At 32.5% G+C, this 25,140-nt stretch overlaps 1 protein-coding gene across 10 annotated transcripts in view; it reads right to left on the reverse strand.

Moving 5' to 3' along the window:
* The window catches only part of LOC103571651 (E3 ubiquitin-protein ligase RNF25), a 40,212-nt gene that overhangs the window by 4,165 nt on the left and 10,907 nt on the right, over positions 1-25,140 (reverse strand). For 5 of the 10 annotated variants that reach the window (XM_014442845.2, XM_053738047.1, XM_053738045.1 and 2 more), the window contains 5 exons: positions 22,344-22,389; positions 22,212-22,283; positions 19,004-19,244; positions 18,712-18,930; positions 9,389-9,691 (listed from right to left, as the gene is read on the reverse strand). In XM_014442845.2, coding sequence (XP_014298331.1) covers positions 9,389-9,691; positions 18,712-18,930; positions 19,004-19,244; positions 22,212-22,283; positions 22,344-22,387 — 879 coding nt within the window. In that variant the 5' untranslated portion in view covers positions 22,388-22,389. Of the gene's footprint in view, positions 1-9,388; positions 9,692-18,711; positions 18,931-19,003; positions 19,245-22,211; positions 22,284-22,343; positions 22,538-25,140 lie in introns of all 10 variants that reach the window. The other 5 variants (XM_014442844.2, XM_053738044.1, XM_014442841.2 and 2 more) reach the window with 1 other exon arrangement.

A 25,140-nucleotide genomic window follows, 5' to 3' on the forward strand; every position in this document is an offset into this window, starting at 1 on the left:
GCACAGTAAGTTATTGACTGAAATAAACATGATATAATCATTGTTGAAAGTGTAAAAAAACTCATTTTGAATATCATTTGTGAAACATATAAAAAAAACATGAATTTATTAATAATTCGACATAGAAAAAAAATCGGACGTCTCGATTCTTTATTTTTACTTAAAACAGAACCATTTAGCCTCTTTCTTCACTGTGAGATTTCGAAAAAGTATCAATTGATACTGTAAAATTATGATATAAAACTGATGACAAAAGTCCGAAAAACCCCATACAAAGTTGAAAATTTCACGGTTTGAAAATTCATAGCTCCGAAGATAGGTCAAAACCAAAGTTGAATTTTCAGGGCTATTTGGGAACAGAATGATGTGTAATCCCTGGAATTTTTGAAAGACTTCGAGCTGATAAAAAAAAGTTGTGCTTATCTCAAAACAGCGATTTTTGAGAATTCAATCGACTTTGTGTAGCTGTATTTCGATCACTGTATTCCAGCGGCTGGATTTGATCGCATTGAGCTGAAAATTTTAGAATCTGTTCTGCTTCGAATCTACTTTCGAAAAAAAAATCGGCGGTCAAATCAGTTACTTACGCGCGCACACTTTCGTCGAAAAATAATGGATCTGCCCATATATTAAATTTTCAATATATATTTATCGGTAGCATAATTATATCATTTTAAATAATAGACTACCAACCATATACTATCACCGAATAATATTTATTTTTAATAACAAATTTAAGATATTATAAGTATTAATGTGAAACTGTTGTACATACACTTCATCTTTTTTACCTTTATACCTATGGGTATAAAATGTATCAAATGTTCCCGCTAGATTTAATGTTTGTGTGTACTGACTTCAACAATACCTATTTAGGATGCTCTTCTGCTTTGATAAAAGTAAATTAAGCAAAAGCGCGACAAGTATAGTAATAAGGTAATACCAAAATTTGACGCATTTTAGAAATTATCTGAATTATCGACTGATCTTTAAAAAAAAATCTTACGCAAGATTTCTTAAATGGCACACCTCGGATACAGTAAGCATACATAAAGTTCCACGTTCACCCCCCCCCCCCAAAGCGCTTACGTAATTCGTAAATAGCCCCTAATACACTAAATAAAAATTAAAAATTTTTTTTCATGAATCACCATTATTCTACACTCTGGCAATTTTACAATCACTGTGAATTTGTAGTGAATTTATGGTACAAGTTGAAAAAGCCTACAATATTTTGACGGTGAAAAGTTGGTACGTTTGTGCAAATCTTCTATCCTATTCGAACGTAAAATACACCGTTACTTCATAATTCTTCGTTATTGGTTATCCGCAAATGACGTAAACACTTTTCAGGGGGGGGGGGGGAGGCAATGTGAATTTTTATGTGTGCAGGAAAAGCTGTCTACCATCAAATAGCAGCAGAATAAACTGAGGAGCACGGAACAATTATACATTATACCTTTTACATTATTTTCTCTTTAGTCTTTGTGTACTTAGTTTCAAGCTATTTTCAATAAATCTTTATATATATATATATTAAAAAAAAAGTCTTTTGGCCAATTTTAACTAGTAACAGTAACGTCACCACCATTACATCCTATCCTAGAATCCTGGCAATCCGGTGAGCCAATCCACAACTAGGATTAAGTTATATATATGTCGCGTTGCTACAGTAATTACGATCGATCAATTTCGGCAATCTACGCCGAAGATCGATTTTTCCATATTCCGTCTCTACCTCATTCGTAAAAACATGACACAATTACAAGATACACCGCTGAGCTGCGAGCACGCATTCAAGCATTTTAATTTTGTATAATTTTCTTTTACTGTGTTAATTACGTTGGATAAATAAAACATTTATTTATCATTATTAGTTGGTTTAAATAATTTATTTTAATGTAGTTAAATTTTACCCTTATCCACTAAATATATATATATATATATATATATATATATATATATATATATATATATATATATTAGGGTGCTTTGTTTCCGGCGAAAGTATTTTTTTTGTTGCTCATCAAGCAAAATATTGTTTGTTATGCTAAAACAAATATTCCTGCCGAGTTTGAGCTCTTAATTCCAATCCGATGTACTCTCCATTTGATTTCAAAGATTTCCCATTTAAAATACACGTAAATTAAATTACTTTTTTTTCACTTTCTAATACTCAGCTGCGTTTTATGATATCGACGCAGTTTTAGTCGTAAATTGTAGAGTATTTGGTGTTCTTCAAAAGTGCCCATAGTAACTTAGCTGTCATTCCAGCTGTTTCACTGATGTCGGCTAAGGAAGTCATTTCTTGTATCAAATTGACCTTTATTGGCTTGCAGAACGTAAACCAATGAATGCATACCAAAAATGTAAATGGAAATTTTATAGTAAATTTTATTCTCTTCGAAAAAGCCCTATGAGTCAAGTCGTTAGAGTCCATAGTTTCCGAGTTATAGGAATTTTAATAATTTAAAAAATAAAATAACAATTGTCATTTTTTATTTTTAATATTATATTCTTTAAATTATTAAAACTCCTATAACTCTGAAGTATGAATTTTAGCGACTTGACTCATTGAGATTTTTTGAAGGGATTAAAATTTCCTATAAAATTCCTATTCACATTTTTGGTGTGCATTCATTGGTTTACGTTCTGCAAGCCTATAGAGGTCAATTTGATACGAAAAATGACTTCCTCAGCAAACATCAGTGAAACAACTGGAATTACAGCTAAGTTACTATGGGCACTTTTGAAGAACACCAAATGTCCTACAATTTGCGACCAAAACCGAGCCGATATCATAAAACGCAGCTGAGAATTAGAAAATTGAAAAAAAAGAAGTAATTTAATTTACGTGTATTTTAAATGGGAAATCGTGGAAATCAAATGGAAAGTACTTAGGATTGGAAGTAAGAGCTCAAACTTGGCAGGAATTTTTGTTTTAGCACAAAGAACAAAATTTTGCTTGATGAGCAAGAAAAAAATACTTTTGCCGGAAATGAAACACCCTAATATATATATTAGACTGGGCCAAAAAAATCGACTATTTTTTTTGCCTTTCGATACTATGAAAATGTTATTCCTGATGACCAAAAAAAATTACTGTGCAAGTTTGAGCCCTTAATATTGATTTTAAGAGGTGTATCGTTACGACTATTCGTTTTTTGGCAGAAATTTCATTTTTTACCTAAAACTCGTAAATTATCTATCTGAAAAATTTGAGCAATGCATATTCTTGAAGGAAATTAAATTCCATACAAAAAACCTCTCCTAGTAAATTGACGTAAAACGATCCGTTTCCTCATAACTGTGCCTTAAATATTGATTTGTTTTTAAATTCTTTGTTTCTATTTTGGATTTTTGTAACTATTAGAAATATCAAAATTTTATCTAGTCTAGATACATATTTTCGAAGGAAATTTAATGCGCTACAAAAAAAGGTCTCTTAACATTTTTTGCTCCATTCACTCCTCCGAAAGTTATTTCGGTTATTTAAGTCGTTTTTTCTCAAATTTAACCTTGAATAACTTTTGAAGGAGTGAATTTACCAAAAAATGTTAAGAGACCTTTTTTTGTAGCTCATTAAATTTCCTTCGAAAATATGTATCTTGACTAGATAAAATTTTAATATTTCTAGTAGTTACAAAAATCCAAAATAGAAACAAAGAATTTAAAAAACAAATCAATATTTAAGGCACGGTTATAAAGAAACGGCTAGTTTTAGGTCAACTTACTAAGAGAGGTTTTTTATAGGGAATTCAACTTCCTTCAAGAATAAGCATTGCTCAAATTTTTCAGATAGATAATTTACGAGTCTTAATCAATATTAAGGGCTCAAACTTGCATAATAATTTTTTTTGGTCATCAGGAATAATATTTTCATAGTATCGAATGAAAAAAAAAATAGTTGATTTATATGGCCCAGTCCAATATATATATTTTTAAATTATTGAAATGGCTGATAACAATCAAAAACTAAAGATATCTTGGATATATCAACTGACCAAGCAGTGATTGACAGCGGAGCTGACAAGCAGAAATATTTCGGTGTAAATGAAAGCATCAAGGGAGGATTTGCGCAGACTACTACGTCTCGCCTTACTCCAGGAGAAAGCAGAAGACAGCCTCAACAACAGCAGACAACCCAGCCGACCAAACAGTGTGGCAGGAGATCACGGGGACCAGTCTACAGAGCAAGTTGCTAGTAGAACAGCAACTCCAACATTCGCAACACCACATACGAGCAGAACACGCCTCAGAACTCAACGGGACACGTCGAGACCAAACAGCCGGGTGGGATTGGAAGAATCAGGAGCCTCAACCCCAAGGGATGCAAGCAGGAAGAGAGTACACCCAACAACACAAATGGCATATGAGGAAGTCAAGTCAATGCTATTACGGGAGCAAGAGCAGGCCAAGCGGAGATAAGCGGAACAGAAGCTAGAACGAGAAAGAGAGGCAAGAAGAGTGGTTGAGCTAGAGGAGCAACTGCGTACCGAGCAAGCAGCAAGGCGACGACTGGCAAACATGGAAGCTGAGAGGGCCAGAGGACGAGAGCAACGGGCGCAAAGAATAGATCACGAGGATCGAGCAAGAGAAATCGAGCGAATGCAGGAAGAACGTGAACGACTGAGAAATGAAAGAGCTGAACGTGACCGTAGACAACAAGAAGCAGAGGCCCGTGAAAGAATGAGGCGAGAGGCGGAGAGAGATCAAGAGTTGGAGCAAGAACGAGAATATGAGCAACAAAGGCAGAGAGAGAACGCGAGATTCGAAGCATTGCAGGACGAGATCAGGATGCTATGTGAGCAGCTCAATCAACAGGACAGAACCGAGAGATGGAGAAAAAATTCTGTAACACCACGACGGGAAAGACCTCCAGCACCACAGGGTGTACCAGAGCTCAACATCAAGGACCGAGTGAGGAAATAAAATACAACTTTTGATGGAGACAAAGAGTTGATGACATTCTTGGAGAGAATCGAAGAACTACCACTAAACTATCAAATTACAAAGGACTAGTTGGTGGAGTGCATTCCAATACTACTAGAGGACAACGCGCTGATGTGGTACCGCAACAACAAGACGAACTGAAGAAGCTGGGAGAAATTCGAGGAGCAGTTAAAGAAATTCTACTTGCCAGTAGATATAAATGTAAGATTAGAGGAGGAGATCAGGCACCGAGTTCAAGGTATAAAGGAAGATGCTCGAGAATACATCACAGCATTACAGACCATGATGAAGCGGCACGGCCAGATGAGCGAGCAAAGTCAACTGGATCGACTGTACTATAACCTGAAGCCAGACTACCAACACTACATCAGACGCAGCGACGTACGGACCGTAGCAGATTTGATCAAACTAGCGAATCACTACGAGAGGGTCCTAGTCCAAGAAAAGAATTACAAGCCACCCACGGGGACTCAGAGGAATACCACAATCTCAGCGATAGCGTTCAAGCCAGACAAAATAAAGAAAAAGAACGAAGAAGTCAGTTCGATTAACCAGCCAAATATACGAGGCGAATCATGTTGGAGATGCGGCAAACGAGGACATTTCAAACCAGACTACAGAAAGGAGTGGAAGAAGTTTTGCATCAGATGTGGGAAAGCGGACGTGTTCTCAAGAGATTGTACATGCCCGAACCCGGGAAAGTTCAAAAGGATCGACAGGAACGGGCCAGCCGGTCGATCCCAACAGCAGAGCCAAACGATGTACGCAGAAGACAGATAGAGGCCAACAGCAGCAAATGAGCAGGCAAATACAGCAACAGGACATGAACTTCGGCAACAGAGAAGTAATTCAAGTACCAGTGCAGCAGTTCACTCCAGCAACAACTAACCAAACTCAAGCAGAATGCAGAATGCAGAATCAATAACCCAGGAAACCAGTAAGAGGAGCAGACAGAGGCCGGATATGGTACTACAAAAAGAGCGATGACAGGCTGTATACTGACATAATTATGGGAAAATACTCAATCCAGGCATTAATGGGCACAGGGGCCACAGGGTCCTGTATAAACGGAGAGACATAGGGAAAGATTCAGAATGCATAGGAGGTGAAGTACCAGCCAAGTAACATAGTAGCAGCTCAAGCGGACGGCAGCAATCTACCAATTACTGGGGTGGCGAAAATAAGAGCGCAGATATTCGGTGAAGTAAAGCAGTTTCAATTCAGCATAATACCATCAATCTCAAAGCCAATGATTCTGGGGATGGATATATTAACTAGGATGCAATCCAGCCTACAACTAAGGCCTCCATGGGAAACGAGTAGACGGTCGGAGATTCACATACTCAACAGTGTTAACGAGCGGGCAGATGATGAAAAAGAAAAAGAGGAGATGTTGAGAGTCATCAAGAAAGCGGTAGAATTGGATTTAAGAGGCATCACAGCACAATCCAACAACTCTTACGAGTTACGAACTTCATAAGCACAAACTTTAACAAAAAGCGCAGTATCGGATTGCTACTTCTCGACATTAAGAAAGCATTCGACATTGTATGGCAACGTGCTCTAATTTATAAATTAATACAATATAAAGTTTCCAAATACATATCAAAATTCATGGGTAATTACTTAAGTAAACGTTCATTCGCAGTCTCTGTAGGAGATTGCCTTAGTTCTGAACGAAATATCAACGCGGGTGTCCCACAGGGATCAATATTGAGCCCTATCTTCTTTCTAATATGTATCAACGATATCCCGCCACACCCACGGACAACAATAGGTCTTTTTGCGGACGACACAGGTGTATTAACTACATCCTAGGGCAAAAATGTTATCCTTCGTAACTTACAGGAACAAATAGATATTTTGTTAGAATATTTCGAAAAATGGAAAATAAAAATCAATATAAGTAAAACAGAAATCGTGATATTTACACATAAAAAGAAATCTCCAACAGAGACCGCTAATATGAATGGTGAAACGCTCAAGCTGACTGATGATGCGAAATATCTGGGTCCTATCCTAGACTGTAAACTTAATTTTAATAAACATATATCAACTGTTGTTACAAAAGCAAACGCAGAAATATCAATGCTATTCATTGTTAAAAAAAATAGCAAGTTATCTGTTAAAAATAAAATTCTAATTTATACTATGTGTATCCGACCGATATTGTTATACGCATCTCCAATTTGGAGTAACACTAGTAATAATAACTACAACAGACTGCAATGAATACAAAATAAATGTATAAAAATGGCATTAAATATTAAACAAAACGCTAGTACCAAAGAAATTCAAGAAAAAACACAACTACCATTAATACAAGACGTAGTATTACAGCATACCATGAATTTTTATAATAAAAAGATTAAAGGTATTGAAATTTCAAATAATTTAAATTATGATACTGAAATAAATCCTTGCCACAAATATAAAATGCCAAACCAAATGCTTAGAAAATAAGAATAGATTGTAAGTGTTAACTAGTTTTAAGCACCGTATACCAAAATAGAAATCCAATTAGGTATTTTTTACCAAAAATTTTTTCCTAAGAATTAAATAAACTTCATAAAAACAATAAAATATATCATTTGATAAAAATAATAATGAATTTAATGTAAGTTAAGTCCACAGGACAGGAATTACAAAATCCTGATCATAATACACATATATAAAAAATTATATAATTGTAATATTAAAGAGATCAATAAAATAATCTGAAACTGAAACTGACCGCGATCATTCGATGGTCAATTCTCAAGGAATCTACAAATCACTGCAGTATCAGAACGAGATGAGCGAGTCAAGCAGTCCAGAGCGGAAGAAATTTCAGAAGGAGAAGGATGGATCAGATTCACCATCGTCAACATCATCATTATCCTCCTCCTCTACCTCATCGTCGTCGTCATCCGGGGCAGTATCCATAGCGTCATCAAAAAGAAAGGCGACCAAACGGGAGGAACGAGAGATTGAGGAAGTAACTACCACTAGAAATGAAACAAACGGTCCTCCTGCTCACAATTCCAACAAGATGGAATTAGCGACTACCACCACAACAGCGGGCAAGCCACCAACACTTATTGTCAAAGAGCCTGGCTAATCGGACAAGAAGATATGCGTTGATTCCAATAACACAAGAAGCCAGCATATTGTCATTAAGGCGGACGAGGTAACAAGAGACAAATGTGTAATATCGCTTCTGAATATAACAAGGCCAACGTTTAATAGCAAGCGGGGACGAGTACACCTGGCGACAATAAGTAGAGCTGAGAGATAGGCACTATTAAAACAAAGAGAACTCACAACCAGCCCGTAAACGAAAACGATTGACGAGGTAGCGAGAGGAGCGGGAGTAATCACCATTAAAGACAGTGTGAAGAAGCCAACGCCACTGCCAGAAAGACGCTCACCTAGGAAGGTGCCACCCAAAGCGGAGATAAAAATTATGGCTGAGACACGATCGGCTGCTATACCACGTAAACCAGTGCAGCCACAAGACGAGTCATCAAAGAAAGTGGAGAAAAGGGGACTGGAAACAGAAAAGAAGCAGTCACAAAAGGATGCAGAGAGAATTCCAGCAGTACCGAAGCGGCCCAGAGAGAGAAAGGAAGAAAAAGAGAACGTGGTCCAAAGCCATCGTTGCCAGAGAAGGCATAGAGGTGATAAAGTCATCCACAAAAAGAGACAAAAACAGACATCGCAAAGACTCAAAGATCTGATCATATATAGGCTTATATATGGTTATATATGGGATTATAACAGTCAGATATGATCAGATCTAATTATATATATATATATATATATATATATATATATATATATATATAACCCCATGTATAATCATGTATAATTTCATGTATAATTATATATAATCATATATAATTAGACAAAAACTTTTTTTATCGGGTAAGCATAAAAGTAAAAAATATGAAGTATTTATACTTCAGTCTCACATTAATACTCATAATATTTTCAATTTGTTATTAAAGATTAATAATATTCGGTGATAGTATATGGCTAGTAGTGTATTATTTAAAATGATATAATTATGTTACCAATATATATAGAAATAATATATGCATCAAATTTTTAATATATATTTATTATATTTTAGATGTGATATTTTAATGCAACGAAACGAAAATCTTCGAATAAAAAAAGTTAACAATGAAAAGAAATGTATGCTTAAAATGAATTTTAAGTATTTTATGAGTTCTAAAAACAAATTGTACATTAAATAAATAATTCTACATTATGAAAAGATTTTTCGATATTTAAAACACTCTTATTTTTACTTTAATATTTTTGCAAAACATTAAGACAGGAAGAGGGGAAGGGGGGTACAAATGAAAAATCTTACTATTATTTATTTTAGAGGAGGGAGATATCAAAATTGTCTAAAATTTGCTTACGTAATTTATGAATAGCCTCTTACCGTATGTACAACATTTTGTAGTGAAAATTGCGATAAATTTCGTTCTGCAGATGGACTAGAAGATTGAACTTCATCAAAAGAAGAATCAGTCCGCAATAACATTTTAATTTCTTCAGCCTCTGGATCAATAATTCCACCTTGCTGTTGTTGATGCAAGTATAATGTTGACATTTTTAACTGCAAGTCTCGTAATTCAGCAGATACAGAAAAACTGGTTGCTGTCTCGACATCAATTGGAGGTGGAGCAAGACGTAAGATTTTCATATCACAACTGATAGCCTCGCGACAAACTGGACACAGAGCCTGTCAACATAAAATAAATTACATGATTATTTACAAAATCATTTAATATACCGTACAAGAATGGTTATCGGTATATGCATAATCTAAATATAGTAGTTATACAGTAAAAACCCGCTGTATATTCGCAGAATATGTGCTATTTTTAGGAAATAGATAAGTCGTAAAAACAGCAAATTTTCACCGTGGGTGATGAAAAAGTGAACTTTTTGACGTTTCAGTATGATTTTATTAAGTCCAGAGAGAATTTGCTGTAGTGGATATTTTCAAGTTACTGAGCAGTTGCCATTCACTTCAGACAGAAAAAGATGGTAAAAGCCTTGTTTTTGTATACTCTTACCCATATAACAGTTTTTTTCAATGCTTGCTCAAGCTTGCTCTTAAGTTCGATAGTTGCTAGCGTCACCATTCACTTGTGAGTCTTGCTCCAGATATTTGGGGCAGATTTGAATTGCAAGTCTTATGATAGCCTCACACAAGAATTTCGGTGAAGCTATTATTCAATACTAGGGGAAAATTGGCACCAGAAGCATGTTGAATCTACCTTGCGCGTGGCTTGCTTAAGATCTGCTCGTTAAGACTGGTGGGAAAAGGAATAGTATGGGCAGGGTGCGCGACAAAAACAACATCTGTCGACCGTATTAAATCATTCTCAAAGAGCATAGAGAGAATACGGCAAGTTTTTATAAACAAATAATTAAAATTTTTAAAGATCACGAAATATATGTACAATACCCTATTCGAAAGGTGAAAAAATATAGATTAGATTGCACTGAAAAAAGTAAGAATAAAAAATTTTAATAAATACAAAATAAATATTATTTTGAACGACATAAGGTTAGCTAGTAATAATAATAACAACAATAATAGTCATAACAAGTGAGTTGAAATAATTATAATTATAATTTTTTCAAATTTAAAATTATTAATTTGCATTAAGTAAAGAAACTAAAGTGATTTCAATTATTCGTAATTTTAAATTTTAAAATTCAATAGATATAAAAACTTTGTGTTAAAAATTTGTATTTTAAAAAATTCGCTGTAATAATTTTTAGTCAAAGATGAACATCATGGATGGAAATGTGTAAAACACAATTACTATTTCTAACAGTATTTTAGCAATTAACAATACAACAACTATATGTTCTCATTTTTTAACACTGCTTTCATTCAACTATTCACAAGACAAATGCGATTTAATGCGTATTTCGTCCATTGCGGACGCTACAATCGATTCGATTGTCCTCACCCAGTACTCCGCACCCTGCCAATGGGGTGTCGCACGTCTTGGATAGATCTTGAGAAAGCCATGCACAAATCTCTGCTGCAAGTTTCTTGGGAAAGAAATGCGTCAGAAACTTTTGGCTGCACCACATTAGAAATATCTTCAATATTCTTGCCTATAATACCATAAGCAAATCATGTACAATTTTTAAGTCAATTCCTTGCTACACAATCTTGCGCAACACACATACATAGAAAGAGACACTACTAACTAGAGACTAATAACTAAACCTCTTATACAAGAGCCCTTGCTCGACTACGTGTTACTTGAGTACCATTCTATTTATTTGTCCACACAGATGCATTGCAACCATATATTTAGTATTCTTATTAGATCCAATATTGTAACCCGTGAAATGGATCAACACTGGAAGAGCTATCAATACTGATATCTAGTTAGTTTATTACATCTGATTGCGATTGTAAAGTAAACGAATGATCTGTGGGATTTTGGTGTAGGTGTGATAAAATTTAATAACTAAAAATTACACAAAATTAATAACAAATAATTTAGATGCTTTATTTACACTTTATACTATTTAACTGTGAGAATTAAAAATTAGAAAGCAAATGCGCCTAAAAAATGAGCGAATGCGACAATGTAAAAACTCACGTATTTCTATTGACATGTGGTCTTAGCGGTAGTCGAGCATGCGGTAAATTAATTACGTTAATTTGTACGCGAACAATTCAATGGACTCAACAAATCATTGCCTTTAGTACGAACTTAATATTGAGAATATTATAGTGACAATTCAGCGGATTTGAAACTCAAGAGTAATTAATTACAACTCAAAGACAATTCAAAGCGGTTTAATAGCTCGAGGCGAAGCGGTTGAACACATGATAGCGAATACGTGTAATGGCGGCGTCTTCTTCCTTCGTTGCCGCTCGGTGGTAACGTGTGCAGCATGACTGCCGTAGCAAATTTTCCCATTGGCTTAAAAGCGAACCAATGAGTAGTAGTTAGCCACCAATTTCTCTGATTGGCTAGCTGGTAGCGGGACTCTCATGCTGACTTGGCAGAGCCATACGCAAGAAATTGTATGTGCCGGACCCAAATAACGAGTGACCCGGCACTATTTTGACCTTGAAGTCAGTAGCGAGTATGGCAGCTCCCGGACGTAGCAAAAGTACACGAAGCTTTTCAAAAAAGCTCTTGACTAAACAGCTATCATAGTGTCATTGTAATTGAAACAAAGTTTGATATATTAAACTGAGGGCCAGTGGCCGGCTGGCGAACGGTATTTTAGCAAGCTTTAGATTCTCTCCAATTAGCCTTTTTTACCTACCGTATATGATATGGGGATTCATTCGTTTAATCGGCAACACCTGTAGATTTACTCGTGTATGCAAGGTGCAACGAAATGACCATAAATAACGTTAAGAGGTTAGGTGGGTTTCAGAGGTACAAAAAAAAAGTATTTTTACGATTTTTTCTTTAATATAAACGATCATATATTTTAAAAATATAATATGGCATATCAAAGGTACATATTTCAACAATGTCCCCTGAAAATTTTATATAAAAATGTTGAAAATTCAGCCGTTAAGACCTCATCTCCCTGTGTGTCTCACAAAAAAGTGCTCTCGCCGTGGACAGCATGACTTATTATTGGTTCATCTAAAATTAAAAAACCAAAAATATTCCGTTAGTACATATATAAATCTCGTGTTTGTACGAAGGAAGAAAAAAAAATTTTCATTTTTTCGGTCAAATTTTCGTCATTTATTGGGTTAAAAAAATAAATCGTAATGAAAAAAAAAAAATCCTTCGTTCAATAACTAGATAATGTTATTTTAAAGATGTGTACAGAATTCGAACTAAATCGGTCCATAACTTTTCGAGAAATCGCGTCCACCGCACCCCAACATTTTTATATAAAAATTTCAGGAGACATTGTTGAAATATGTACCTTTGATATGCCACATTATATTTTTAAAATATATGATTGCTTATATTAAAAAAAAAATCGTAAAAATACCTTTTTTTCGTAACTCTGAAACCCACCTAACCCCTTAAAGTAATAAGTTTGCTGCTTTAATATCTGAAAATATTCAATATTAGTTATCGAAAAATAGCAGGCAATTCCTGATTCCTAGATCATGGTCGACAGTTTTGAAAAGGTAAAATAAAGTTTATAACTGACGTTATTTCACGAGAGCTGAGATTTGTATGAATTGTTAATAATATTATTTGACAGATAAATTTACTATAAGAAAACATAAGGGAAAATTCATAAATTGCGTAACACATTATGAAGATTTTTTAGACTCTCTCCCCGGTATGTAACAAATCGTAATAGATTACCAGGTCCGTGTGCTCCTAAAAGAGTTGTTACGTAACATAATTATTTTGTGAAGAGAAAAGAAGTTCTTGAATAATTCAAATTTCAATTTATTGCACAAAGTAATTGCTATATATTCATGCCCAAATCGAAGCTTTAGTTTTTTTTTGGTTCTCTCAAGTTTTTAAAATTATATTTTTGATTCTTCTATATTCTCCTTAGATTTCTGTGGATGCTCTTACGTTCTCTTCATGTTTTTTTTTGCTCTTTTAGTTCTCTTCAAGCTGTTTTGAGTTTTCTATCCGTAGTTTTTGATTCTCGGAAATAAGAATGATGGACGATGATTCGCTTTTGATTCTCGGACGTTCTCAAAAAATTAACTTGAATAATTTCATGAATCAAGAATAAAAATAATTAAAAACCGGCCAATCGTTTTCAAGAGCATCGGACAATGACACTTACCCAAAAAAAAGTATTCATGTTTGTGTTTGCAGATTACATACTTTACTTCGCTTCAATACAGCATCATTATATCAGTACCCTGGCGAATTTGTGTTTACAGGAAAGATATTTAGAACATACTTGATATTTATAGACCAGTAAAAATAAAATTTAACTTTGCACTAAATTTTCAATCCAATTTTTTTTTTTCTAAAATTTAGGATCACTTACTGAGTATACAATCACAAAATACTGACAGATCCCGGTAGAGCTTCAGGCGTCATATTAAAAAAATGTTTTTAGTCAATATCACGGAAACTATGCACTTTAGGGCAAAAGTCATCGAATCCATTTTTGTAGAAAATAAAATTTCGCATCTACTGTTTCCTGAAAAATTTTCTCGTAAAACTTACCGTTTACGATTTATAGCCCATTTAATGCAACGTTTTTTTTTTTATCTCGGCCAATAACTCTTAAATATTGATTTAATCAATAAAATGCATTGTTGGACATACAACAACTTTGTTACTGTCCTGCACACATACATACTCACATCTAATTATATATTTATTTACGTATATACGTATGCATATATATTCTATATTCATTATCAATCCAAACTAAAAATATTATTTGTATTACTGCTATAAAGTTTAGTATCAATAAATGCTCCGAAGCAGTTACACGTATTCAGCACTCGTTCTCACTTGCCAGGTATCAATCTCCATATTCATATACATATCCTATCAACATGCATCTATCCATTTTTTGAGATTTATTTATTCTCTGCAAGTTTTGTTTAAAGCTTGTTTTCTAGTGTCCATACTTTTTGAACTATAGGACGTCCAATGTTGGACTACCGGGCACAAGGTTGATAATTTCAAGGTATGCATAGAGTATAATGGTACAAATTTAACGAATAAATTTAAAAAAATATCCCGATTGTTTATGTATTTAACAATCAAAAGTTTATTTTCTTACTTGCAATACAAGGAAAAAAAATTGGTAGCAGCTACCAATTAACGCCCGGTTTTCTGTATTTTCCGTAAAAATTCTGTGTAACATCCCTCGAAAGTAGTTTATTTGCTCACTGAAATTGGTCAGTAGAACGAAAATAATCAGTAGTAGCTGCCAATTAGGAATCAGTAACTGTTATTGAAAATTAATCAGTAGTTACTACCGATTATTTCGGTACCCGAAACCTCATAGAAAACGAGCCTAATTTGATATCATGACTATCCTGGCGGATCCGTTTCCATGGTAAGTTTCAGTGTTAACTTAGTGTAATCCGAATTACGCTGAAAATACACCGGAATTTCACGCGTATCACACGGTGGGTTTGTGAAAATTTTACTTTCCATTTACCCTTGTTTCACACTAATCTACTGACACTCTATTACCATTGAATTTCCACTATATATCCAAGTGGTTCAAGCGCCACCGTACAAACTCGCTAAAAAATCGGAGTATCAATAAAGTTTCGACGGTGTTTTTTTGGTAAAAAGCGGTGTTATCTGCCATAATAACACGAGGTTTCAACTGTGTTCCCTCGGAGTTTTTACGACGTTTTGTCTGCGTTTTCCAGCGTCTTTTAAAAATTTCGGTGTAATTAGTTTGTAAAATAGTTATTTCCACGTTAAAGGAGAATGTGCACTGAAAAAAACCGCATAGTATGGTGTAATTTAAGCGTAATATTAAGAGGTGCCTATTTCTAATTATCTTTTTTCCCATTTAAATAACATGGTAAAAAATGATTTTGTTTTTTATTTTTCTAGCTCGGCATTCGCACCTCATATAAATAAGGCCATAAGATATTCTTGTAGAGAATTAGACGCTCTACAAAAAAGGTCTTATGATTTTTTGATACATCCATCTATTTGAAAGTTATTGGAGCTGGAAGTCAAATCTATAATAAATTTTCAGATCTTTTGACTTTTCCAGCTAAACTATCAGACTTATTAAAAGATGTCATAGTACCTTTCTTGTAGACAATTTTATTTCCTACAAATTATTTGAAATATAGTTTATTCAAATTCCGCACTGTTTTCTAGTTATTTTCATTTTAATGCTAAGGTCTTAGAATAGATTAAAAGACTATGATTTTTACGAGCTTGGCATGAAAATGAAAATAACTAGAAAACAATGCGGAAATTAAATAAATTTCATAAAAAATAATTTGTAGGAAGCAAAATTGTCTGTCATAAAAGTTATATAACATTTTTTAATAAGTCTGATAGTTTAGCTGGAAAAATAAAAAGATCTGGAAATTTATTACAGATTTGACTTCCAACTCCAATAACTTTCAAATAGATGTATTTATTAAAAAATGATAAGAGACCTTTTTTGTAGCTGTTTACAAGTAAACTTGTCGCATGCAAATTTACTTGTCGCATGCAGATTATCGTTTAACGCACACAAATGTCATGGAAACAGTTGAATGGGCAAACAGCTATTTGGCGAACAAAAGAGCGTGCACTAAGATAGCATTTATATTGCATAAATGATAAAAAAAAATCATAGTTCAACACAAAAAAAAAATTTCGCGCCAGAAAAAAAATTCTATGTCGATTACAGACCTAGCTCATTGAAAAATTCGATATCCCATTTAAATAACACGGGAAAAATTTTTTTTTAGCTTTAAGTATTGTTAACTCTTTAACAAATTAATAGATCAGATGGACTAAAACATATTTTTGTAGGAAATTAAACGCTCTACAAAAAAGGTCTCTTATCATTTTTCGATAAATCGATCAGTTCAAAAGTTATTGGAGTTCGAAGTAAAGTTGGAGATCTTTTTACTTTTCCGGCGAAACTATCACAAAATGTTGTATGATCTTTTTTGTTGCCAATTTTGCTCTCTACAAATTATTATCAGTAAATTTTTTTCAAATTCCGCATTGTTTTCTATTTATTTTTATTTTAATGTCGAGCTTTTAAAATCGATCAAAACCACTTTTTTAAGAGCTTGAAATTAAAATAAAAATAAATAGAAAACAATGCGGAATTTGAAAAAACTTGACTGAAAAAATTTGTAGAGAATAAAATTGGCAACAAAAAAGATCCTACAACATTTTGTGATAGTTTCGCCGGAAAAGTAAAAAGATCTCCAACTTTACTTCGAGCTCCAATAACTTCGGAATAGATGGATTTATCGAAAAATCATAAGAAACCTTTTTTGTAAAGCGTTCAATTTCCGACAAAAATATGTTTTAGTCCATCTGATCTAATTAATTTGTTAAAAAGTTAACAATACTTCAAGCTGAAAAAAAAAATTTCCCGTGTTATTTAAATGGAAAAATCGATTTTTTAATGAGCTAGGTCTGTAATCGACATAGAATTTTTTATTTGCGCGAAATTTTTTTTATTCTTTAATTAATTAATTAGATTGTAGCAAGTACATGTCATGTTTGCAATAGTTTCTCCTGACAAATCATAAATTTTTAAAAAGTATTAACAGAATTAAAAAAAAATTTTTCGCAAATTCGAACATCACTTTTTTCTTTAATTTACAGGTCACTTAATATTTTTGAAAATAAAGTTATCATTTTTGTATTGTTTGAGCAACCTTTGAATATTAATGTTAAGACTTGATTTTGTTACAACATTTATTTTATAGTATAATAAGGAAGTTTTGACATTGAGCATTATATAAATCAAAAAATATCATCGAAATAATGATTATTCTCAATGAGAAATAGTGGCCATAAATTTATCAAAATAAAAGTTCCTGACTTTTCAAATATGTTTGGAATTTCCAGATATATCTAAGCCTCCTAGTAATGTGGCGACCATAATTAGAATACTTTCATATTTATTTCGTTTTCATACCCTGGTCACAAAAATCAAGGGATATAAAAAAATTTTGAAATTTTTGAGTGATTTTCAACATGCTGTAACTCGATGAAAAATGATCGTCGAGTTAAAACAAAGAAAGCAAATTGTAGCCTTAAGTTTTTAGTTTTCAGGTCTGGACTTTAATGTTTTCTATCATGTACGGTTCCGAAGAAATTCTAAGAAAACCGACGCAAAAAAAATTTGTCTTCAAAAAAGTCTATGGGCTTTAATAAATTTTTTTTGATAATATGATTCGATGACTCTTTTTTACGTATGAATTTAATTATCTTCAGCAATGGTAAGAACAAACATTAGCGACTTTTCTTGCAGTAAAAACTTACCTTAAATTGAGGAAAAATCAACCGCAAGTTTTCCTTTCCAACTTTTGCTGTCAAAATGTTGGCAAATTCAGGCAGCAAATTTCAGCCGATTTTAATGTCAAATTACTGTCATTTCAAGCTAAAGTGGGTATTAGGGAAGTACCCTGATAGTCACCATAACCGTAAGTTAACTTCAAGTTACTACCGTATTCTGAAGACAACTTAAAGGAAAATGTTTGAGAGTAAACAGCTACAGTTAAGTTGACAGTAAATTGTCGGTAACTTAAATTCAATTTGACTATAAGTGTTACTGTCAAAAGTTATAAAGAAAAATTTGCAGTTAATTTTTCCTCAATTTAAACGTAAATTTTTACTATAAAAAAAGTCGATAATGTTTGTTCCTACCATTTCAGAAGGTAAGCAAATTTATACACAAAATTGTTTACAATTTGACAAATTTGTCCATATACATTTTATCCATTTAACAAAATTGAGTTATAACTTGCGATTCAGAAATCATTCAAGGATAAAATGGTAAAAATTCATTTTTACGGAAATAACAAAAATTTCAAAACTCCTACAACTTCTAAACTAATCGACCCAAGAAAAACATTTTTGAGCAAATTTAAAAATTAAATAAATTAGACAATATTTAATCCTTCGAGTGGTGTTGCTTGTAAGCGTTCAACATTATTAGACATTTATGATTGTATTACTAAACCGAGCAACTAATATTTTGCACTTGCAGTGTATAATATGTTTATAAGGCACTTCAAATTTTGTTATCTTCGGAAAAATGTTACTTTATTTTGTTTCGATCTACACTAATGTAAAAATGTAATGTAAAAGTACAAACTTTGAATTCTTTAGCAGAATCCTGTTGCCACTGTGGTAATTTGTCTAACTCTTCTTTGTAGTAACGTTCAGCAGCAATAATATGAGCTGCGAGACAGTGAGAATGAAAATAATGATAACATTCGGTCTTTGTGAATTTATCACCATCACGAAATCCATATAAGCAAATAACACATTGTCCTGTTGGTAAATTTTTCTGAGTCAAGTGTTCTCGAATTAACTAAAGAAATAAAATAAATCACAAAATATAATGAGTGAAAATTTTTTTGTCAATACCAATGAAATTATTTTACCTCTATCAATTCAAACATTACTGGCTGACCTAGAAATTTTTGGCACTTGACTTCTAATTCACTTTGGATCATTTGTAAGGTGTTTTCATCCAGGCCTCGGGGATTTTTTAATAAAATTTCAGGTGGTACATCCGGGTAGCCAGCTACAAGGTGAACTATAAGAGTTACACAAACATATTGTAACTGTGGGTCCTCTCCCGTTGAAGGGACGATTAGTATCTCGATGGTATCTGGAACACCTCTAAAAATAAATTCAAGTAAATAATCATTTACTTCAACGTTGCAATAGTGAATTTCATCAATTGAACATTTGTAAATAGACTTAATATATTGATTTTCACCATAACTGTGACAAAATTTTAAATTCTTGTTATGTTTAGTAAGAAAAAAGTCGTAATCTTTTCACATGAGAAAACATAAAAAAAAAATAACAAATGTAGCATTGTTCTCGCAAGTAAAAACTGAAATTGAAACATTTACTCTATTGTGAATGTTTTTATCATTGCATCTACAACAGCATACCTAAACATCCACTATTCATGCAGAAAGGTTAATGCGTGTATAAATTATTTCATTCACCCCCTCATAAAAAGCTAAGCAAGGCTATTAATATGATAAAATTTGAGTTTTGATTTACAGTTTTTGGTACTTTTAGTATGTGGACAAGTCAGTGTTTCCGTGGAGTGGAACTTAAATTAGTTACCCGGTATCAACTGATGATAGGATCTAGTTCTATCCTTATGAGGATATCCTCCAGTTACCGATATAGTAAAGTTTGGAGTTTAATTTATAAATTAGAGTATAGCGTCAATTATAAATAACGATAAGATTGAGTTTTGGGGTTTTGAATTGAGACAGAAAGTCGAAGAAGGCCCTTCGAGAGGTACAGACGTGAGTTGCCTCTAGTCGCTGGAAGCGATTTATATGGTTCTTGCGGTAATCGAAAAAGCTCGTTAGCTACCAACTTTGCTGAAAATTTCAGATCATTCGATCGGATAGACTCGAAAATAATTAGATAATACGAAAAAAAAATTTGTTTTTTAGTTTTTTTCGAACTTTCGTTGAAACAACTTGATCAATCGATTCTGAAATCTAGTTTAATTTAGTTTATTAACAATTATGCCAAGGCTAATGCCAAATGGCAAAAATAAAATATGCGAAAAATTTTACATTACTGTGCAGTATAAACTACTAACATTTAAGGTGTTTTGCATAGAAATATTATAAAGATGGATAAACTTTAAATGATATAAAATTATAGATGTGTATAAAAACTTAATTAATAAAGAATTAACTAGCAAAATTTATGAGTCATTGAAAATAAGGATAAAAAAAAAAAAAACAAGAAAAGAGATGAGAATTTAAAAAAATCTAAATCAAGTAAGTTCACTAAACTTTGAAGACTAATAATAAAAATGAGAAAATTGACTAATAGCTTAGGATTAACATCGAGATTAAATAAATAATCAAATATCTTGTTTTTAAAAATTTCTAAGCTAGACGACTTAATAATATCCTCTAGTAATTCTTTCCATAATCGTATCACTGTAACGACGAAAGACGATTCATATCGAGTTGTACTGAAATTCGGCAATTTAAAGAGAATATTATTTTTCTTGGCTGCTAGTCTCTCAAAGCGTCTTACAGTAGGGTCTTCTTGGAATAATTCACACAAATATCAGGGTTTACCAATTTCTAATATTTTATAATAATAGCAAGAGGTATAATAAATTCGACGACTCTATTGACAGCCATCCCAATTCACGTCTACAAGGCGAAACATGTTCATCTCACTTTAGACTAAAGATTAAACATATTGCTAAATTTTGAGAACGTTGGAGTTTACAGTTATTATCATAAGTTGAATTTAATAACACAATGAAACAATAATCAATTAATGGTAAAATAGTTTCCAATACAAGTAATTTTTTAATTGATAAGGTATGAATATTTCTATGTAATTTCAAGCTTTATAATGTCGAGTTGATTTTACTTATCGTTTTTAAGATGTGCGAACCCCAAGATAAACTACACATTACACGGAAAAATTGAAACCCGACTGGTTCCTGTGTAACACACGACTGAGTCGTGTGCAAGAAAAAATAAGGGCAAGCACACGACGGGTTCTGGCGCGCACCCGAGCCAGTCGTGTCTAGCACCGGACTCAGTCTGGTGCAGCACCCGAACGGCAGCACCGTAATCGGTCGTGTGCAGAACAATACTGATTCGTGTGTGCACATGAATTAGTATTGTTCTGCACACGACTGATTATGATGCTGCCGTTGTTACCGTTCGAGTGGTGCACCGGACCGAGTACGGTGCTAGACACGACTGGTTCGGGTGCAACACCGTAACTACTCGTGTGCTACACTCGAACGACTGCTGTTTATAACTTTCTAAGTGCGGTTAAAAAAAATGTCCACAAATTTCAAAAGCACAAAACCTCAATATTTAAAAATATTTCAAATATACTGTCTGGAAATAGCATTTAAATATTAAGGTAAGTAAGTAAAAAATTTATAAATATATTTCATCATCGTTTACACTTGAGTGTAACAATATATTTTAACGATACCGACATGGTCTGGGTTCGATTCCCAGTTCGGGCTATCTATATTTTTCTCAATTTATCTATAAATTATCTTATTGAGAAGATTTGCATGTTTTAGGTTTCCACTCTATTAAATTGGTATAACGGTATAACATTTTACGATATGCCTGATAGTTTCGCCGGAAAAGCAAAAAGATCTCGAAATTCACTGTAACTCGACTTCGAGCTCCAATAGCTTGCAGACAGATGGATTAATCAAAATACATGTATGATAAGAGACGTTTTCTATAGAGCGTTAAATTTTCTTCAAAAACATATCCTGGGTTTATCTGTACAATGAGCTATTGCCAAGGTAAAAAATTCCAAACTAGAAAATTTTTTTTCCCATGTTATTCAAACGGGAAATCAAAAATTGTGATAAGCTATCACCTTTAACTATTACCTCTAAAACTTGAATTTCAGAGCTGATCTTCTAACAGAATTTTTATTTTGACAGAAACTATCGATTTCTCGCAGTGCCCAAAAAAAAGCTTTGGCTAATTGCCTTAGCATTGAAATTGAATGAATAGATAAATAAATAAATAAATAGATAAATAAATAAATATAGATTGCACACTAAAAATTCAGGTAATGATTATAAAAAAATTGTCAACTTACCGGTCATTATTTTGTATTTTGAACTCATTGTCTAGCAGTATTGCACAAAGAGCTTCAATTTCTTCTGATACTCTAAAATAAGTGCAAAATATGAAGTAATATAGGGAATAATTAATAATAAAATAAACTCACCTCTCATCGATTGTGTTGTTAGACATTTCAAGATAAGCTACCATTCCTATTAATATATACCCAAATATATATATGTATAGATATATAAATATATATGTATGGGAAATCCCACGCGAAATCAACCACGAGCTTGCATTTCCATCTCCGATTTTTCAACAATTATTTTATTTCTTAGTACTGGTCACGACTAGCCCCTATGAATTTTAAAAAATTTTTTTATCAAAACATGCAAAAAATATTAATTTCGAAAAATTACGATATTCTTTGGTTTAAATGCTTATAACTTTGCAAAAAAATAAACCAAATGGTACTTTTTTTTTAATTTTCGGTTTTGAACGAATTTTTTTTTTTTAAATTTGAAATAAGTTCAGAATAATATTACTATGAGATTTTACAGGTTGAAGAATAACACGTCATTTCTCAAGATGTATGTACTATAATTGATTCTTTTTAAATTTTTTTGTTTAAAATTGTTTTTAATTGAACACTTTCTAAGCCTGGTCTAATTTTATGGGAAATTTGTTTCTCGAATTGTCAATTAGTATGTTTTTAGGTAGATTTCATAAAAATTTGGATTTTACATTTGTCCTCATGATGAATTTTTCACAGAATTATGACATAATCTATCATAATAAGTCAAGTAAACTCCAGAAATACCAATGGTTCAAAAATTTATAAATGTATACATGTAGTGACTGGGATGAGGCTTATAGAATCTTAATTACTCCGTTACCCAAGTAAAAAAAATTATATATAATTATATAGAACTATATATAATCAAATACCTATACAATGTATTAAATAAATTGTAAACTTTTGTTCATATGGTAGGAACTCTATACTTTTTATTAAAATGATTTTTTTTTGTAAGTACAAGTTTAATTTCTAAAAAAAATTATTCATGGAAACATTGATAATATATACTAATGCCACGATGTAAAATAGGATATACTATGTTATCGTCAAAAAAAGTACTTGTCACTCTGTCAAATAACAGAGGAGTACTCGTGCCAAAATTGCTTCCAAGATTGGAATATAACAGTTCTGAAATAAGTCTTACCAGGGAATTTTAGGGCATTTGGTGTTCTCCAAAAGTGCATGTAGTAACTTAGCTGTAATTCCAGCTGTTTCACTGATTCCGCTGAGGAAGCCATTTTTCGTATCAAATTGACCTTTATTGGCTTGCAGAACGTAAACCAATGAATGCACACCAAAAATTTAAATGGGAATTTTATAGGAAATTTTATTCCCTTCAAGAAAAGCCCTACGAGTCAAGTCGCTGAAGTCCATAGTTTCCGAGTTAAAGAAGTTTTAATAATTTAAGAAATAAAATAGCAATTGTCATTTTTTTTTTTTTTTTATAATATATTTTTTAAATTACTAAAACTCCTACACGAGGTTACAGTCTTGTAAAAATAACTAAAAAATTTCTAAAGTTTTTCTGTTTATTTAATTTATGGCATGAGTGTACATAATTACATATAATTCTGTATGGTTATATATAATTCGATATAAATCATATATAATGATATAGAATTATATATATTTTTTTTACTCGCGTTATTAATTTTATCTGACTCCATTTATTTGTGTTAACAAAATAATAAATAATTAGTTTTATTTAATGAATTATATAATGCAGAAAAAAGCTAGTCGCATCAGATTTGTGTTGGCTAGTTGCTGGATATCTCTCTATTATACCAGTGTACATGAGTGTACTGTACTATGTACTGTGGCGCTGAGTCGCTACCGAATATCGTGTCCACACGGGGGAAAATATTCGGCGATCGATGATTGACGGACTTATCTGAAATTATGAGTTATAATAATAGAAGTAGTGACGTATAGTCGCTACATACGTGGGTGTGTATTTTTGAAAGTTCTTGAGTTGCTTGCATTTAAATGTTAATTCATTTCAAAAAATCGTATTTTGGCTGACTTGTTTTATTTACTTTCAAACGCAAACAACTAAGTACTTTCAAAAATCTCGGAAACTTGATAAAAGATAATTCTTCGGAAAAGAAATGATCTACAAAAAAAGTCCTATAATAGTTTACGATAATACTGATAGTTTCGCCGGAAAAGTCAAATAATACTCAAATTTACTATGAATCCAACTTTGACCTTGAGTAACTTTTGAAAAATTCAATTTATCGAAAAATGATAAGACACCTTCCTCGTACAGCGTTCAATTTTCAACAAAAATATCTATTGATTTTTCCGATACACTAATTCCCTGGTGAGAGATAATTTTCCAAACTTTAAATAAAATTTTTCCCACGTTACTTAAATGGGAAATCGAAACTTGCGACGAGGCAATTATTAATATTAATATTAAAAGCTCAAACATTAACAGCATTTTTTCTTTGTTATCTCGAGCAATATTTTCCGCATAATTTTCGAAAAAAAAATAGTCGATTTCTTTTAATCAGTCTAATATATATGTTGTCACTTATGAAATATGGTTTAAATAATACAATTATAACTTCTTTGCTAAACGTATCTTTTGTATTAATAAGATTTTAAAGGCATGGGAGTAGTTGGCGTTATTCGTCGATAAAATTTTAATGGCGATTCTATAACTTGTTTTGGTTTTGATTTAATAATGAACTTTATTGCTTTTATGGGGGTAGGAAATTGTTAAAACTTCTTTTGAGAAATCTGCCCTTTATTTTGGTTGCCAGGTGACATTTTTTTGTTATTTGTCGAAAGTTATCTGAAAAAATTTGTTTATGCTTCGGGGCTGCTTTTGATATTAACTGTTAGAAAATAATTTAAGTAAAGAGATATTAAAAAT

This window comes from Microplitis demolitor, chromosome 4 (assembly GCF_026212275.2).
Source record: "Microplitis demolitor isolate Queensland-Clemson2020A chromosome 4, iyMicDemo2.1a, whole genome shotgun sequence".
NCBI lineage: Eukaryota > Metazoa > Arthropoda > Insecta > Hymenoptera > Braconidae > Microplitis > Microplitis demolitor.